Source organism: Charadrius vociferus, unplaced genomic scaffold (assembly GCF_000708025.1).
Source record: "Charadrius vociferus isolate BGI_N301 unplaced genomic scaffold, ASM70802v2 scaffold398, whole genome shotgun sequence".
Classification (NCBI taxonomy): Eukaryota; Metazoa; Chordata; class Aves; order Charadriiformes; family Charadriidae; genus Charadrius; species Charadrius vociferus.
The window spans coordinates 159,792-178,658 of record NW_009649571.1 but is presented as its reverse complement, the minus strand read 5'-3'; the positions used below and the strand labels follow the sequence as shown (position 1 = coordinate 178,658).

Below are 18,867 nucleotides of genomic sequence, written 5' to 3'. Positions count from 1 at the left end.
GAGGGGTACCCCCGAGCCGGCTGCGGGGGTCCCTGGCAATGAGGGAGTGCTCTTGGGCCGGTAGTGGGCAGTAAGGGGTGGCCCTGGGCCTGGGTGCAGCTGGAATGTGTGTTGGGGTCCGGGATCGGCACCCCCCGTTCCGAGCTGGGGAGGGGGCCGAAGCTGTGGGCTCTTGCCGATGGGGATGCCCTGGCCTTGGGGAATGGTGGCCCAGGGCTGGGAGCTCCGCTCTCGGCAGCGTTCGGGTGGCAGCTCCCTCACCTGGTAGGGGTTTGTGGAGCGCAGGCTGCTTGAGGGTGCTCCAAGTCATATCTTAATTTTGTGAACAAAGCTGGGGCGGGGGGATGCGATGTGCATTTGAGGGGAATCCTGACCTCTGCTATTGGGTATTTTGGGTGTAACACTGTGCTCTCTAGGTAGGAGGGCAGGGGGGTGAGATTTGGTCTTAGTGCCTTTCCCATATTTTAGGGCTTGAAGGGGGAACCCTGTCCCCTGCCCCAGGAGAGCAAAGGGAATGGTTCTGCTTTCTGTGGGAAGGCTGAGTGTGAGAAGAGGGGTCTCTGGCAGAGCTGTGTGGAAGTGACCTTTGTGTCTGCTTGGAGATAGGGAGTGAGCAGGCAGCTTTACTCGGGGTGGGAGTCTTGGGCTGGAGAGGCAGGGTGGGAAAGTGTGAGTCACAGAGACAAGATAACCCTTGTTGCAGGTGGGAGATGATGTATAGCCACCTATAGAGGCTTTACAGGTGGACAGATGAAGCATATGAAGAACTTGTTTAGGGACACAGTATGGCAGCTTCTCTCTTATTAACGGATAGGGAAATGTGGGGACAGGGCGTAAGATGTTTCACCCTTCATTTTATCCTTATTCATTGTCAGAAAAAAAAAAAAAAGTAATATGGTGGTGAATGCCCTTGTGTTCTTGTGCCTCATCCCTGCCCATCCCAAGACACTACAGTTAATGCCTCTTCCCATCCTACCGTGAGGAAACACAGGGCTGCTGGGTTTTGAGCGTCCTTCTGCAACTGGGAGATGATGATGCAGTTGGCTGTGCAGGTAGAGCCGAAGGTGAAGGGGTGGGATCAGCACCTTGCAGTGTGCGTAGGGAAGGGTGTACAGGATTAATGTCAGCAGTGTGAGAGGAAAACACAAACTGTGTGCTGGGGCTCGGTGATGCGAGCACATTGACAGTTCTTCACTGAAACATTTGCAGCCACTGGTTGTTAAGACATGAGGACTGTGGAAAGTGCTGTGGGGCGTAGAATGGTTTGTAGGAAACTGCAGGTTGTTCCTAAGTGTAGCATTAGCACTGAAGTGCCCTCTTTGTTTGCTCAAACAAGTAACTAGAAGCAAAATGCTGCTCTGGTGAATTTTGGTAGGACTAAAAAAACTAGAAAACTTAGTTAGAAAACTAGCAAAGTGGTAGTTTAGCAGTTAATATTTAACTCCAACTGCTCTTTTTCTAAATGGAGGAAGCTTCTCTCTCAGGCTAATATAGCATGTGCTGTCTGACTTTTAGTGATTCTCGTTGTATATACTGCAGTTTTAAAAACACATTTTTGCCCAGGACTAAATTTGGAAACATTGTGCTTTTTTGTCTTGGTCATTGTTCTGTTGGTTTACTTAATTTTCATGTTGCTGTGGGTCGGTGACTGTATGTGTGGCGGCGGGACCTGTTCTGTGTGACAGTTCCACATGTGTTTGTCAGAGGCAGGATGCCTGGCTTTTCTTGTCCAATGGCTGGTTTTGAGCCTTGTTTTTTGAGCTTGTTTTGGGCCTTTCTTCTTTGCTGCAGTAACATTTTTAGTTTTTCTGCCACTTTCTTCTGTTTCTTATTTTGCATGTGTGATCTGCAGTGCTTCCCCACCCAGAAGGGAGGAAAGAGGGTTTTGGCTTATTTCCCAGCTGACATCTGGGCAGATGCACAGGTCAGCCAGCAAAGGTTGTGATTCTCTTTGGGAATCTCAGCACTTGGCAGTCTCTGAGGTTCTTGAAGCAAGTGGCTCTGATGTTTCTCTGAGCCTGCTGTGCCATATGCTTGTATGTCATATTTCTATTTTCTCTGTCTTCAAAGGAAATAAGCAATGGATGTCTGCAGTTGGAAACAAAGGGTAAAATTAAACTTACTCAGTTCTGTGTTTCTTGCTCTGAATGAACCGGTAAGAGTTTATTTTTGACTGAGTAGACTCTTAATGTCATGCTAAATGTTCTTCCTCTTACTTATTTTCTCTCCTAAAGAAATGGAAGCAGCTGTCTCGACTACAGCGGAGCGTAATTCTCTTCCTGTTTGCCTTCTTGGCAGTCTGTGGAGTCATTTCGTACACAAGCATGGGGGAACCGTGGAAAAGTATGTGTTCTATATAGCTCAGAGTTACTGGAATTTGCTGTTATATTTAAGAGATTGTCGTAGTTCTTATAACTAGTTTTAATTTTTATTGACAATGATTGGGTGTGTCCATTAAAGCGCAGTTCTGAGGTGATTTGATGGGACATGTTTCAATGACTTGTTTCTGCTTAATTAGAAATATTTTTCATATGCCTTTTATTTATCTTGACTAGAGCAACATTTTGCTTTAGTCAATCAAGATTTGGAGGCTGTCGGGTTTTTTATTACGTTTGTATGTAGATACTGGTAACCCAAACCTAAACAGTTGAATAAAATAATCCTCTCTTGGTTTTGATTGTCCATCAGATTAGAAATTCCAAGCTTTTCTACAATATGAAGGCACACTGACTTTTGATATTACCTTACTGTCTGTATGGAGAAGCTAAAATAATAGCAATTTTAAAAATGTATGTTCCTTCTAGCAGCCACCTTGTATGTTAGGGAGAGTGTTAATGTGAAAAGGCACTTTCTGTCTAAGAGTTAGTGTGTGTTTATCAGTGTTTTGTGAATGGAAACACAATTTGGAGATGCATCTAGTATATGAATGCAGAAAACTGTTATAAATTTCTAGCTGGAGCCTCAACTGTTGATTCCTTGTGCTGAGCAGCTTTGTGTGTCTAGGTCTAACAAACAAATCATTGGATGATCAGAGAACAGAACCAGAAATTCCTGGATTAAAGCTGGCAAATCCAGCTGTACTACCAGCACCCCAGAAAGCAGATGCCAACCTTGGAGATGACCCAGAGCTTTCACCGCAGGTACTATGAGAAGAAATAAGTTTTATAAAACTACCAAAGAGTTTGTGAAAGCTGCAAATAGCGCTTGGTTGCAACAGTTGTTGAGGAGAAAGGAATTAAAACTTGCAATAGAAGTCTGCTCTGGGTGGAATGCTCTCCTCAGGAAGGGCTTTGGTATAGTATTTCTTGGCTTTACCTTTTTTATTTAAGTGTTTAGTATACTATTTCTTAATCACTGGTATACCTAGGAGTGCCAGGACTTTAGGTCCTCGTGACCTCTTACTTGAGGCTTTACTTTCCTGCAATGATTAATTTGTTTGGACTTGGAGTACTCTGGACACCAGTCTTGCTGTTATGAGGAGCCTAAATAGAGCCATGGCTGAATATGAGATGAAGGATACGGCCAGTGTCACACTGAATTGGAGTAGCTTTTCTGGTAGCTTGAAAAATAGCAGCAAACAGAACAGAAGTTAGTAGATTTTGAAGGGTTACATTTGTGGGGGATGCAACAGGGGAAAAAACATGAACTGACTGTGTGGATTAGTGGAGTAGAGGAATACTGGTTACTGTGTGTATGCATGTGTTGCTCTTCGTGTATTTACCTCAGATTTCCAGTTAATGAATACAAAATTTTGTATTAAATCTTTCTGTCATTGTGTACAAATGTGTAACTGCATTACTGTAGAGTAATTCTTGGTATTATTTAACACTGGCATTGTATAAGCTTTTTTTGTGTGTGCTTTTTTGCTAATTCTAATAAAAATTTGCTGTGTCTAGTAAAATGGAATCAAATATCTTTACAGTCCTTTGGCAGTGCCTTGTGTTAAATTAAAATCTGGTAGCACTAGAGGTAGTTTAAAAGTAATTTATCAGTGTCAACTTAAAAACTGGATAACTTTACGAAAGGTTTAAAGCAAACAAAAACCCAAGGTTTGTAGCATACTTTCCATTCAGGGCAGAACTTGCATACTGATACAATATCAAAATAAGATTTATCTGAAGTTATGATTATCACTGGAGTGCTGTTGATTTATGGGTTGAAATTTTACCATCTCTGCAACATACCAGGCATGTTTTTTTTCCTTTATTTTTCTCAGAAGCCGCCAAAACCTCCTCATGTTCGGCGTGGTCCTTCAAATCTTCATATCAAGGCACCACGGAGGGATGTGAGGCTGAAGACCCGACAAGATACCAGCAGGGTTGTAGAAGAGCTGGTCCAGGCTGATAAAGAAGAGAAAACGGAGAAATCCATTATCAGGTAGAAATATTTCTGTCAAATTAGTGCTCCGCCCCGAGATCCATTGCACGTTGGAGTGAAAATTGGAAAGGCTTTTTGTTGTCTGTGTCTGAGGTTGATTTCTTTCCTTGCATATATTTGTTTTCAGGTCTGGCCTGACAGCTGTTGATATTGCTAGGAAATTTATTTAATTTCGGGGAATGTGTAGCTTTTCTGTTTTTACTGTTTGCATCAAAGAACTGCAGAGGATTTGGAGCCCTACAAGGCTGTCTGTATTTCTAATATGCTTAGACACTCTTAATGCTCAGGAGAATTCTCAGTGTCTGCAGGTTTCTGCTGTTTGTTTTGCAGTAAATATTAATGTACCAGTATCAATACACTAATACTGTCACAAGTGTCTTTGTCCTGGGCCAGATGTGGAAAGTTATACCAGTGTCAGTGTTGGGGTGCGATGCCATGAAACACAGTAAGCCCAAGCTGAACTGGCAGAAGCCGTAGACGTGTATGTAGCTGTGTGCATATAACTGTACAAGATATGCTTACTCCTTTCTTATAAAAGGTTAATGATACAGTTCAAAGACCCCTTATGCAAATATAGTAGTGTCTTTTAGAGAGGGTTTATGCTGCTGTGATTATATTTATACAAAGTTATTCCCTAAGATATTGTTGATTGGAATATTTTGATTTGGGAATAACTGAAGGGAGGTAACTTGGATACAGAGAAGACTGCTACAAGTTCAGCAGAGGTTCTTAAGATTTGGAACAGTAGGCTTGTTTTCTTTTATATGTTTGTGTCTTTTCGGCATCAACATAGCTGAGCTGATCATAGCATCAGAACTGTGCCTGCCTTTTGGCTGTTGGTATTATCTGAAATCTCTCAGAATGACTTGAAGTTTTTTATTCCTGTGCTTCCACTTACGCTCTAACTCGTAGAATTAAATGGGTGGTAACAAGAAAACTTAGGAGAGCAATGAAAGCATAGTGAAGACTAGTTACAAATTTAAAAAATGAAAGTAAGAAATGAAATACTGGGATTTATGTAAGTAATAAGGTATGCTGACTGTAAACGATATAAACTTTAAAGGTCCTATTAGCCTGGTTCCAATAGGAGGCATATAATGAACTCAAAGGTGATGTATCTATACATTAAACAGCATGGTCGAGATTGTTTGATCTTGATATGAACTTGGCTTGACTTGAAGTCCATTCTGAAAAGAGTTCTCCTTCAGGAGATTCTTAATAAAAACCTGTAAAAACTGATTTATACACCTGTGGTGGTAGGGAAGGCTTGTGAACCCCTTGGTAGAAAAGCAGGTACTTTAAGTGGCTCGTCCTTTGTGCTCCTTCATGATTTTTAAATGATTGTCATTTGTGTGGCACTATTTAGTGTTAGTGGCTCCTATGATCATTTCAGAACTATTAGATAACAAAATACTTCTAATAAATACAGTGTTCTCAGGTAGTTTAGTTATTTTTAGAAGTTCTTTGTTAAATTCCATTGCCAAGATATTTAACGAAATTGCAAAAGCCTGTAAGATACATTTCTCAATCCATTAAAATTTCTCTGTTGCAAAGTGCTCTTTTTGAACAGAAAAATTATCTAGTGGACAACATAGTTATTTTGATCCTTGATATAAAATCCAACTCCTGTTTTATCAAAGTATTGCGAGAAAAAGGAAATGCAGGGATAAGTCTCATTCATTTGCATGACTTTCTGTGATCAAATTAAGTCTTAACTATGATCCTTTGTGTTTGTAGCTGGAGAGGAGCAGTGATAGAACCTGACCAAAACACTGAACCTCCATCTAGTAAAATAAAGGAATCAGAAAAACCTTCATCTGTGGAAGCTGAAGACCAGAAGGAACCAGGTAAAAGTACAGTTAATGATACCTTTATTTCTGTTCACTTTTATGGTTGAAATTGTGCAATTCCTTCCTGCACACATGTACTTTATTTATTTATTTTAATTAAAGGAAACAAAAAGTGTAGGAAAGATTATTTGCTTAGAACATCCAAGCCTTTCAGTGTCCACCATGACAGCCTTCATGCTTATTAGCCTTCAGAATTTTGATTGAATTTCAGTCTCAGTTTTCAGTATTGAATAAAGAATATTCTGATGCATAAGTAAAACTTACCTGATTTGTACAATGCCATGGCAGAAGCTGTTTGCTGTGGCTGTAATGGCCAGGGTCTATGTCAGTGGGTTGCAGAGTGCATGTTGAATGTGCTGTTCCTTCCAGCTCATTGCAAAGTTTCAGCTAATGGGCTTGAATTTTTTCGTGTTGGATGTGTAACATAAGCTCAACTTTACGGCAAATTGCAAGCAAAAATTTCAGTAGAACCACGGAGAAAGACAAGAGGGAAAATGTAAATTTTCTTCCTTTTTTGTATTAAGTGAAAAGTTCAAGAGAAATCATTTTGTATAACTGATTTTAAATTTAGCAGAAAGCAATGAATAAGACGGGGAATATGAAGGAAAAAAATTGTATGTAGTAAATTAGCCAAGGATTGTATTGTTAAGCATAGGTATTCAGCAGCTGAATTACAGTTGATTTGAGCAATCTTGATTCTGGTATTTCCTGACTTTCAGGTCTTTGAGCTTTAGTGATACTCATCTAACACTGTGCATGTGATTATTTTAATGTTTTGTTTGCAGAAGCGACTTTTTTCTTTACCGGGGAGAGATCTCTGTTTCCACCTGGTTGAATTGCTGTCCAGAAACACTAACTGATTATTCCACAGAGGAAAGGCTGTACTGAAAAGAATCTGAGGATGTTTTTTCCATTACACTGATCATTTAGCTGGAAGAAAGTTTATTTTGGGTAGAATGCAGCAAAATGGTGTTTGGTATAGCTGCATAACTCCCCTGCAGAAGTCTTGAGCAAGGTGCTGTTTCCTTTCACAGTGCCCATAAATGAACGTCAGACGGCTGTGATAGAAGCATTCCGCCATGCATGGAAAGGATACAAGGATTTTGCCTGGGGTCATGATGAGCTGAAGCCTTTGTCCAAGTCCTACAGCGAGTGGTTTGGACTTGGGCTTACCTTAATTGATGCCTTGGATACCATGTGGATTTTAGGTTTAAAAGAAGGTAATTTTCTTTCCTCTGCCGTTTTTTCCCTCTAAAATAATTCTTTATTTTCTATTCAGGCAGTACATGTTTGGTGTTCTTTGAGGGGAGCATTTATTACGTGTGGCCAACAACTAGTTTTCGTGTGAGGGCAAATATGCCCTCACATATATATGTGTGTATATATATGTGTGTGTGTATATATATAAATAATATGTATAAAAATAAATATTAGAATCCCCCAACTAGTATTAAAAGACAGCATTTTTCTTGGATACAATTTTGAGCCAGGAAAAAAAATACTCTGCTGTTACATGTAACAGTGTATATATCTACTAGAAACCGAGGAACATATTAATAAGCTTCCTGATTTTTGTTTCTGTACTAAAACCCTAGGGCTATCTTTGTGCCATTATATAGCTACTGTAGGCTTTCTACCCATCAGTCTTGTGTAGTTAGCCTGAAACCTCCAGGCTAACCAAAACTAAGCCAAAAATTCTGCATTTCTGTTGCAAAAAACCCTCATTTAATCAGTATTTCAGTGTTTGGGGGTGTGTTTTTTTGGTTTTGTGGTGTGGGTTTTTTTTTTTTGTTATGTGGGGGTTTTTTTAGTGGTATTTAAAAATTTCTGGAACTGTATCTTTTTAACCTTGGTAGATAGATGCTTTTGTAAAAAATTTAGCAATCATGCTGTTTTTTGTGTCAAGATAGGAAGAACAGAGCTGCTAATAAGGGGACAATAAACAGTCGGTATTTAACACAAACTTCAAAGGTAGAAGAGACAGAACCATGAAAGAATTAAGTCAGATGAAAGCTCCGTATCGTGTGTTTGCAGCTCTAGGCCTGAGCAAGTTATCTTGAAGTTTCATGAAGTTGATGTGCCGTGCATTTTTTCATAAAAAAATATTTATGAACTGCATAGAGCTTTTAAAAAAATTATTAATAATTTAGATGTGTTGAAAATGGGTTTTTGGTGAAGCCTTCTTCATATTTTATAGCAGTTCTTTTGCTGATTCCTTTGGAAAGCTCCTGGGGTTTCTTCTGAATAACAAATGTTATATAAATGAAAGTTCTGTTTGAGGTTGCCATCAGAGAGTTAAATGTTGATGCTTTTTAACAGCTCCATACTTAAAGTGGTGGGAAAGGGATTTACCATGGTTTGAGGTTGCCAGTCTTTCTTACAAGCTGATGAATGCTAAGGCTTCTGTGAAAGAGGACCTTACCTTTTCTGTTATACTTTGCAGAGTTTGAAGAAGCAAGAAAATGGGTAGCAAACAGTTTAGTATTTGATAAAAACGTGGATGTGAACCTCTTTGAGAGCACTATTCGTATCCTGGGGGGCTTGCTGAGCACCTACCATCTCTCTGGAGATAGCCTCTTCCTGGAAAAAGCTGTGAGTGTCTTACAAATGAACCTGGATTATGTATTCCATATTGAACAAAGTTGAGGGAAGATCCATCAGAGAGTTAAATGTTGATGCTTTTTAACAGCTCCATACTTAAAGTGGTGGGAAAGGGATTTACCATTAATCTTTTAAGCCTGCACCTTTGTTTGCTCTGTGGATAACCTCAGAGTCGTGCTGGGTTTTATCAGGTATTCTTATATGTCTGTTCCTCTGTTGATGAAGAGCTAACCATAATAAAGTTCATGAAACAAAAGAGGAAATAAATCGTTGGCAAAGAGTAATAGTTCTATTTTATCGCCCGTTCTATGTATCTTAACAGCATCAGCCACCTCTGAAGATTAGCTAGATGCAGTCAATGACTTCGGAATTACATCATGTTGCATAGGGACTGCAGACTCTAGTGAGGCATGCAATACTAGGAACAAAGTAGAAACTTGTACTCATTATTTTATATAAATCCATGACCCTTAGCTTTCTCGCACCATCTAAGACTAAGCTAAAACTATTCTCTTTTTCTGTTTGCTTGGTGAAAGAAAATTTAAAAGGCTGTGCGTGTGTGTATATATTTATTTTTTGTTTTGTCTGTTGTTTTGTCCTGTGCTCTTGGGTTTTCTTTAGAAAGACATTGGGAACAGGCTTATGCCAGCATTCAAGACCCCCTCCAAGATACCATATTCTGATGTCAACATTGGCCGGGGCACTGCACATCCACCTCGTTGGACATCTGACAGCACTGTGGCAGAGGTGACCAGTATTCAGCTGGAGTTTAGGGAGCTCTCTCGTCTCACTGGGGATGAGAAATTCCAGGTATTGCAGAATCAGTCGATGTTTTTCTCTTTTTCCACCTCTCTGCAGCAGCACCACTGACTCTCTATCAATTGGTGTGGTCTCTCTAGTCTCTAAGTCGCATTACATGAGTTGTGAAACTCTAGATGAGGGAAGGAAAAGAAACAAAGTAATTCCAATTATTTTCTTAAATACCAAAAAGCAGTAGTGAAGGTGAGTAATTATTTCTCTCCCTCAGAAACAGCTTTTGATTTCAAAAAAACCCAAACAAACAGCTAAACCAAACCACAACAAAGCCAAACCAAACACCACCCCCACTCTCCCCCAGCGCCCCCAGTTTTTATCATTGACATTTTTGTTTGACACTATTACCAGATTTTGAAAAAATACTAAGTTAAACAGGGGACTGTGAAACTGTGCCTTGCTTTATGTTGTTAGAATGCTGTGTGTGTGTTGTGGTTTGGCTTCAGCCAGCAACAAAGAACCACAGCTGCTCGTGCAGCTCCCACAGCCGTGGAAAAAGAAATCGACAGGGCAAAACTCATGGGTTAAAATAATGCAGTGTAACAGAACAGCAAAAGGGGAGATGAAAACGCAATTACAGTACCACCGTGAAGCGGACCGACCTGACCCGCATTGCCGCAGCCCACCCCCAAGTAGTGACTTCTCTCCTCGCCCCTGCTAGCTCCTCTTATAGCTTGGGCATGGGTCACGTGGTATGGAATACCTGCCCCCTGCACCCTGCCGGAACCAGGACAGCGTGGTTTCTTGATGCCATTATCTAAATGCAAAGAACAAAACCTTGATGTTGCCATCCAAGGAACTGAAATGTGACTCGCTAGATAAGGGTCCAACAGCAGGTCACGGCATAAGGAAAAGTTAGTTGAAAAAAAATAATTCCAGAGAAAAAAGTATTTTCCACTCTTCTTTTTGTTTGGCGATGCTGTTTTATTGTTTTAAGCTGGGCCCACAGCTGAAGTTTTGAAGAGTGTGGTTAAATAATGAATTTTTAGCTATTGCATGATTCGTGTAGTTGTTATTTTAGCTGGACTTCTACTTTGCAAATATGAGTAAGTCAGCTCATGGTCCCCTGCCATAGAACCGGCTTTTGAGTGGGCTTAATTGAAGGAAAGGAAATAGTTATAATTATTTCAGAGTACTTAAATATACCCAGAACATCAGTTTTAAGAGTCAGAAAGTTTGAAGTCCTGTATTTAATATAATGCATGAGCTGAACTTGATGTCCCTGCTGCTCATTTGAGGAAGAATAGTTAAGGATTTGTTATTGACCTGAACTTAGTAACCACAGTTTTGTGCATCATTTATACCTGTAATTTATGTTTGCTGTTTTCTTTCTCTTAGAAAGCTGTAGATGAGGTGATGAAGCATGTTCACACCCTCTCAGGAAAAAATGATGGACTAGTGCCTATGTTCATAAACACCAATAGCGGGCAGTTCACTCACTTGGGTGTCTATACTCTGGGAGCCAGAGCTGACAGCTACTATGAGTATTTGCTCAAGCAATGGATTCAGGGTGGGAAAAAAGAAAATGAGTAAGTTCTTTCCACTTCTCATATCAATGTGAGAATTATGTGAGCTGTAAAACTTTGTTGTAGTTTGCTGCTTAAAGAAAAATAATGTGTGTGCCCAACAGTGCACTGAAAATACCACTGCAATAAAAGCAAGCTAGGCAAGCAAGAGTGACCTGTGGTAACATGATGTAAAACCAGCATGAGAGTTAGGGTTAGTCTCGAAACTTCTCCTCCTCAGAAAACTTTTCTTCCTCAGCACATCAGATGGGAGGAGTGTTACAGACAGAAGAGAATTAAGTCTTTGCAGTAGATAAGGAGCAAAATTAGACGCTTCTGAAATACTGATGATACTTCATTTCACCATTGATGTCTGCGTTTTCTCTGGGTTTGTTAGGGAAAGGTGAATCCCAGAAGATGGTTGAGGTGGGAGATTTAGTTCATAAGGAATAATTTTTCTTAGAGAGACTGAAGTTTGACGTTTGTGTAAACTTTGCTTTAGGTCTCTTATGTTTCTCTTATCTGCACTGGTTAAGTGGAAGAGAATGTTTGCAAGGAGCAGAGGAATTAGAGATGTTGGCAAAGAAGGTTTCCTCTAAAACAAGACAAAAAATCCAAGCAGTTTTTTTCTGCTTACAAGCTGGTTATGTTGGACCTGTTCACGTCAAGCGGTTTAATGCATAGAGTGACAACGTGCCTCTCTGAGGCATTTCTTTATATCAGATCGGGTGCATCTCTACAAAGGAAGTTTGCATTGCTGCTATTTCCAAGCCATACCTCACTGTAAATAGAGAGCCATTGTCTTTAGGACCATAAACGATGGCATTTTGTGAGCCTCAAAAAGGAATTATTCAGCGGGGTTTTTTTCCACCTAAAAGTACACTGAAACAAGGGAATTTCCAATTAAATACTGTGAAACAATGTTTCGCAATGAGAGTGGTCAAACATTGGAAGAGATTGCTCAAGGTCATTGAATCTCCATCTTTGGATGGAGGTAATACCACATCTTTGGATGGAGTTACTGAAAAATTGCTCAGATAAGCCCTCAGGCAACCTGATCTAATTGAATCTGCTTCAGAGCATAGGGTTGAAGTAGAGACCTGCAAGAAGTCCTTACCAGCCTATATTTGCTGTGATTTGAATTACTGTACTTCTAAGTATTCCTGAAATAAAACTCCTTACTACCTAGAAACAAGAGCTGGGGGTATGTTTTCTTTAATACTTGAATAGGAAACCAAATACTACTACATGGTAGCGATAATTAATTAATGTCCAGTTGATGGAAACTGAGGTATTTTTGTTACGTTTCACATTTGGTTAAATATTGTTCGTTAGACTGAAATAACAATCTCCAAAAGGATTGTACTGAACATCAGCTAGTTTTCTTACTGCATGTATGTGAGCTAACTGGGAATGATTTTAATTCACAGACTATTGGAAGACTATATGAGAGCCATAGAAGGAGTGAAAAAGCATCTTCTTCAGACATCACAACCCAAGAAGCTTACTTTTGTAGGAGAGCTTGCTCATGGCCATTTCAGTGCCAAGATGGTAAGAAGTATAACTACATTTAAAAAAAAAAAAAAAAACAGCAACAAAAGAAAACGGAAAAACCACCACCAAAAAAAACCCCAAAACATCTGGACAGGCAAATGGAAAGCTTCTGTGCTGTCTCTCCCCCTTCCCCCCTCCAAAGAAAAAAAAAATAATCAAACCAACAACAAACCCCAGTAAAACAAACAACAACAAAAAAACAAAACTGAAAAAGCCAAGACTCTGTATATAGCCAGGGTGATGGCAGTACTGAGTAACTAGTTTGTAGATACTAGTCACCAGTGCAAACCAGGAGCCTTCACTCCAGTAAATCCATTTATGTTCCTGTAAGACTGAACATTTTGGTGCTGGAGTCAATTTTCTTTCTCTCTCTTTTTTTTTTTTTTTTTTTTAATTGTTTTGGTCATAATATTCCACTGCCTGAAACTGTTGAGGCAGTGCCTATTTTATGTATTATTTATTTTACATAATTCAAAAAATATATGTGGACACTTGCACACCTGGCTTTTCAGACTTACCATCAAAAGAAGCAGGTGACATAATTATGTTACTGGGTCTACAAAAACAAAGCTGGTAATTTTGGAGGGTGCTGTCTGTTTCTTTTCCTACATGTAGGGTTAGTGAATAAAGCAGTATGCTATTCACTGTAGGGGAAATTGATTGATCTTAACTCCCTGAACTCCCTGTTCTTGTGTATTCATACTCTTTAACATGCATTTTGAGATCTTTCAGTTTCAGTTACGTATCTCATGCAAGTGTGTGTGGGGCACCTGGGGCACCTTTTTTTTTTTTTTTTTTGATGAGTGGTGTATTATCATAGAATGGTTTGGGTTGGAAGGGACCTTGAAGATCATACAGTTCCACCCCCTGCCCTGGGCAAGGGATGCCTCCCACCAGCCCAGGTTGCTTCAAGCCCCATCCAGCCTGGCCTTGAACACCTCCAGGGATGGGGCAGCCACAGCTTCTCTGGGCAACCTGGGCCAGGGGCTCATCACCCTCAGAGAATTTCTTCCAGATATTTAACCTAAACCTCCTCTCTTCCAGTTTAAAACCATTCCCCCTCGTGCTATCACTCCACTCCCTGATAGAGAGTCCCTCCCACATATATTATTAATGTATGTGTAGCCTTATGCATGCTTTTTCAATACCTGAAGTGAGCCTTAGTGAATTCTTTGACTTGTTTGGTTACTTGATGTAGCATTTTTGAGATGTTCAGTTCTTGTTTTCAGTATGTGCTGGGCAGAAAGAAACCTTATGAAATTCAACAAGGGCAAGTGTAGGGTCCAGCACCTGGCGAGGAATAACCCCATGCATCAGTACAGGTTGGGGGCTGACCTCCTGGAGAGCAGCTCTGTGGAAAGGGACCTGGGAATCCTGGTGGACAACAGGATGACCATGAGCCAGCAATGTGCCCTGGTAGCCAAGGCGGCCAATGGCATCCTGGGGTGCATCAAGCAGAGTGTGGCCAACAGGTCAAGGAAGGTCATCTTTCCCCTCTGCTCTGCCCTGGTGAGGCCACGTCTGGAGTACTGTGTCCAGTTCTGAGCTCCCCGGTTCAAGTAGGACAGGGAACTGCTGGAGAAGGTCCAGCAAAGGGCTACAAAGATGATTAGGGGATTGGAACATCTCTCTTATGAGGAAAGGCTGAGAGACTTGGGCCTTTTTAGTCTAGAGAAGAGAAGACTGAGAGGGGATCTTATCAATGCTTATAAATCCTTAAAGGGAGGGTGCCAGGGGGATGGGAACACCTTTTTTTCAGTGGTGCCCAGTGACAGGACAAGAGGTAACAGGCACAAACGTGACCAAAGGAAGTCCCATCTTAACGTGAGGAGGAACTTGTTTACTTTGAGGGTGGTGGAGCACTGGCACAGGCTGCCCAGAGAGGTTGTGGAGTCTCCCACTCTGGAGACATTCAAAACCCGCCTGGGTGCCATCTGGTGCAACTGCTGTAGGTGACCCTGCTCTGGCAGGGGGAGTTGGACTAGATGATCTCCAGACGTCCCTTCCAACCCTGCCCATTATGTGATTCTTGCATCTGAATTTCTCAAAGGCTCTCCAAACCTGCTGCGAGTGAGACTGGAGTCTGGGTTTTGGGTAGAGGGGGCTCACCCACCCCAAGATATGTCAGCATTGAATTCAGACAGATAGATTTGCCTTAGGTTTCTGTATGTGTCAGTACTCTTGCTTCTGTTCCAGGGAATCAGATTTGGTGTTTAATCAATTATTATTGGGTGAAAGGCTTGACAGGTACCTTACCCTGGCCAACTGGAAAAACGGGGGATGTTCATCTCCTGTGTCTATGTTGACCTTCACCACCCTCTACCATTTCCTTTAGGACTGGACAAAGCTTTCAAAGGTCCATATGGGTGCTGCTTGTGCACCAGAGTGTTTTTACTATGTTTTTGGCTGATGAGACCTGAACTTTCATTCCGAATGCTAAGAATAATTTGAAATTCCATACGTGACATTAATGTGTAATTCTTACATTCACAATATCAGTGGTGGATTAGCCCCTGAAGGAGGATAATCAGTCTTGTATTGCTAATTTAATTTTGCTGGATGTGAGTTTTGGGCATTTTATACAATTTGTTTTCTGATGTGTTCTTCAACTGACTTTGACGATTGAGCTTTCTTGGAAAGTTAACCAGATTAATCTTGATCGTTTACAAATGTTGCACAGTTCTTGTAGTAACACCACTCTTCTTGTCCTTTGAACAAACTGTAGCAAGTAGAAGCTAAGAAAGAAATGTCCCTGCAGGCCTTTCATTGCTGCTGCTTTGTCTTGCTTTGTCACACCATCATCTCAGGTGCCCCTCTTCCATACATACACGAAGAACCAAAGATGTTTTGTTCAAGGTGCCTGGTATCCTTGGCATTCAGCTGACTGTAAATAAGAGAGTAAGTCTAGGAGAGCTAGTGGTGGGAATGGGAGCCTGCTGCATCTTGGGCTCTAGAAAAATAGTGCTCTTGCGTCTTTGGTGCTCTATAGGTGTGAGGGGTAATAGGTTTTCATTACCCCAGATAACAAAGTTGCAGGAGAGGGGCAAGCTTTCAGGCAGAAGTATGCTTGAAAACTTATCTGTGTTTTCCAGTTGTGTCAGTGGATCTAATGATCTCTGCAGGTGTTGGCTCTCTTACAATAATGCTAAGGTGATTATTTCAGAAGGATGAAAATCTCCTTCAGCTGACATCTCCTGCTTCTCCAAAGCTTTGTTTTCTGTGGCTGACTCCCATCTCTGTTCCATTTTAAGATTAAAATTAAATTCAGATGATCAGTTTGTCCCATATGTTGTCCCTTTTGATGTCTCTATTGAGAATCCTTGAGGTGGTGCTGCCCACCCCTCTTAATGAGTTGGTACGAAATGTATACTTCTGGTAAACCAAAAGATGCTCTCTTCCTCCTTGCCCTGACCCGAGACCCTTTTTTCAGAAACTTGACATAAAAGCACACAGTCTTGTACATTTTCCAAATTAGTGGTGTCTCTGTAATAATGCTGCCTGCCTCCTGCAGATTGTTAAAAAGTTATCCTCAAGTTCTTAGTACCTGAAACATATTTTGAAGAAGAGAAAGAAGGCGGGGGTGGTGGTGGTGGAAGAAGACATATACGTAGGGACACAGGGAGGCGCGCGCGCACATACACACACACACACACACACAGATACTTGTTTGTTATGTAATTTTCCCCCAGTAATAGTAGTCTTGCCTTGCAGGATCACTTGGTTTGCTTCTTGCCTGGTACTTTGGCTCTGGGAGCTCACAATGGATTGACTGCTGATCATATGAAATTGGCTGAAGCCCTTATACAAACCTGTTACCAGATGTATGCTCAAGTAGAGACAGGCCTGAGTCCAGAGATCGTACACTTCAATCTTCATGCACAAAAGGGCCACAAAGATGTGGAAATCAAGGTGAACGGCTAGCTGGCCTGAACTGTAATGGGATGATTCTTCTGTTTCTCTATTCTGCTGGATATTGGTGATGTGCTTTGTTGTGGAGCAGCTTGTTCTTTTGCTGTCTCACTTTCTAGGTGTACCCTAGCCTTTGTTTTTAATTACCGCTGTAGTGTTTTTAGAAGCTGAGTTATGCATAATAAACTCTTTGGGGTAGATGGAGATGGGAGTCTCTATTTTTCTTCCTGCACGTGTCCTCGAGGAAATTCCCTGTCTGAATAATTCTTGCTTTTTTTTTTTTTTCTCTTGCAGCCTGCAGACAGGCACAACTTACTGCGACCAGAAACTGTGGAAAGCCTTTTTTATATGTACAGATTCACTGGTGATAAGAAGTACCAAGACTGGGGCTGGGAAATCTTGCAGAACTTCAATAAATACACACGGGTAAGGTCAGCCTATAATTAGCTTGTTCTGTCAGGCCTGTATTCACTCACTTGCTCTCTAACAAGAACTTTGGAAACCTACTATCTTTCAAGAGTCATCAAATACATGCGTGGAAATTCATAAGAACACACAGAAAAATTCAATTCAGGCAGTGCCTTACCGTTTGAGAAACACTACTTAGTACATTCAGGGAAACGACTTGTATTGCATTGATTAAAAAGTAAAATGCAGAAGCTGTATGGAGAATACGAAAGTGTCTCTCTGTCTTCCTGGAAGATGTTAGAATCACTGCTGTGATCTTTTGTAGAATTTAAAAACTGAGAAGGACCTGGCTGGATTGAAAGAACCCTTTGGTTGAAGTTGCCAAAAAAAAGGAAAATTGCCACAAAATGGCATTAATGTTTTAATAGAGGGGGTTTTGTATTAATTCTGACTATGGTGCTCATGGAGATACCACTCTGACATGCTGTGAAAGATGCCAGTCATTGAAAAAAGTGTGGCCTAGATGCCAGTCGTTAAATATTAACATCTGTTCTGAAGAGAATAGGTATGGTACTTTGACCTACTCTAATGCAGAATTTGCACTAGTTACTGTCTTGTAATGTTTGTCCCGAAACTTCAATAGGATGTTCTTTGTGATACCTCTTTAAAGTAAGCATAAAGGGACATTTTGCTTCATTTTATCCTCATGGTTTCTTTTAAAATGCAATGAGATTTTTTGCATAACTGATGTTTTATATGTAAATGAGAACCAAGTATGAAATTAAAAACATGCTGATCTATTTCTTAGCGCTTATTTTCTCCAAGTGCATGTGTATGTTAAGTGAAAATAATTTATTTTAGATTTTTGGAATATACAAAATTTCTGGTTTGTGGTTTTGTTTGTTTGTTTGTTTTTGGCACAGGTTCCTACAGGCGGTTATACTTCCATTAACAACGTCCAGAATCCCAGTAATCCAGAGCCACGAGATAAGATGGAGAGCTTCTTCCTTGGGGAAACGCTCAAATACATGTTTCTGCTGTTTTCAGATGACATAGACTTAATCAACCTTGACAAATACGTATTTAACACAGAAGCTCATCCACTCCCTATCTGGGTGCCAGCATAGACTGGGTGTCAGTAGACCTTCCAACGGTGGCATTTTTATCTTCAAGTCACTTTACTTTTCAGGGTTTGAGGAGAGATGCTTTATTGCACCTTTTTTGACTTAAAACAAAAAACCCCAAACTTTGGGAAGGCATCTCTGGTTTGGAGAAGTCCTATCAGTCTTAAATCTAATCCCTTGTTCTGGCATGGACAAACTGTGCCATACTAAGCTGGTTTTCCTGGTATTGACGATGAGGTTCAGAGAATCAATGTAGTGTGGACCACAACATTCACAGGGCTCTGGTGAACCAGAACTCACTTATGTCAGTCTTACTAAATGCTCATTAAATATCAGGAATGCAGCAAGTTGTCTGACTGCACAGGATTGTCCCTGGAGAGAAGGAATAAGCATAGAGGTTTCTGGTTTATTCTGGATTCACTGAAACACTCAGTTACAGTGCCATTCCTTCATAGGAATGTATAATGTTTCAGGTGGTAAGTGGAATAAACGAAGAACTGTAACGTCTGAGGTAGAAGCAAAGCTGTCAGTATTGCTACTGATACTCTGATCTCATTCCAAACTACCAAGCTATGCTGCATCATATTAGAAGAAGGAAGTGGCAGCAAAGCCTCTGTTGTACCGTGTCTTAGTTTTTTAGAGCACTTCGAACAATCTGTTCAAGCTGTGGCTGAAATGAATGATGGAAAAGAATTTGCTGCTGGTTTGGCTCAAAGTGGTATATAA

General features: G+C 40.7%; 1 protein-coding gene across 1 annotated transcript; it reads left to right on the top strand.

Annotated features, from left to right (window-relative positions):
* The first annotated feature begins 2,240 nt into the window (after nt 1–2,240).
* MAN1B1 (mannosidase, alpha, class 1B, member 1) lies at nt 2,241–18,411 on the top strand. Its single transcript, XM_009890262.1, has 12 exons — nt 2,241–2,343; nt 3,004–3,140; nt 4,217–4,377; nt 6,115–6,224; nt 7,262–7,447; nt 8,671–8,819; nt 9,450–9,638; nt 10,980–11,170; nt 12,577–12,697; nt 16,412–16,609; nt 16,904–17,035; nt 17,941–18,411. The coding sequence occupies exons 1-12, from the start codon at nt 2,325–2,327 to the stop codon at nt 18,142–18,144; spliced, it is 1,797 nt and encodes a 598-aa protein (XP_009888564.1). The 5' UTR covers nt 2,241–2,324; the 3' UTR covers nt 18,145–18,411.
* Nucleotides 18,412–18,867: the final 456 nt, after the last annotated feature.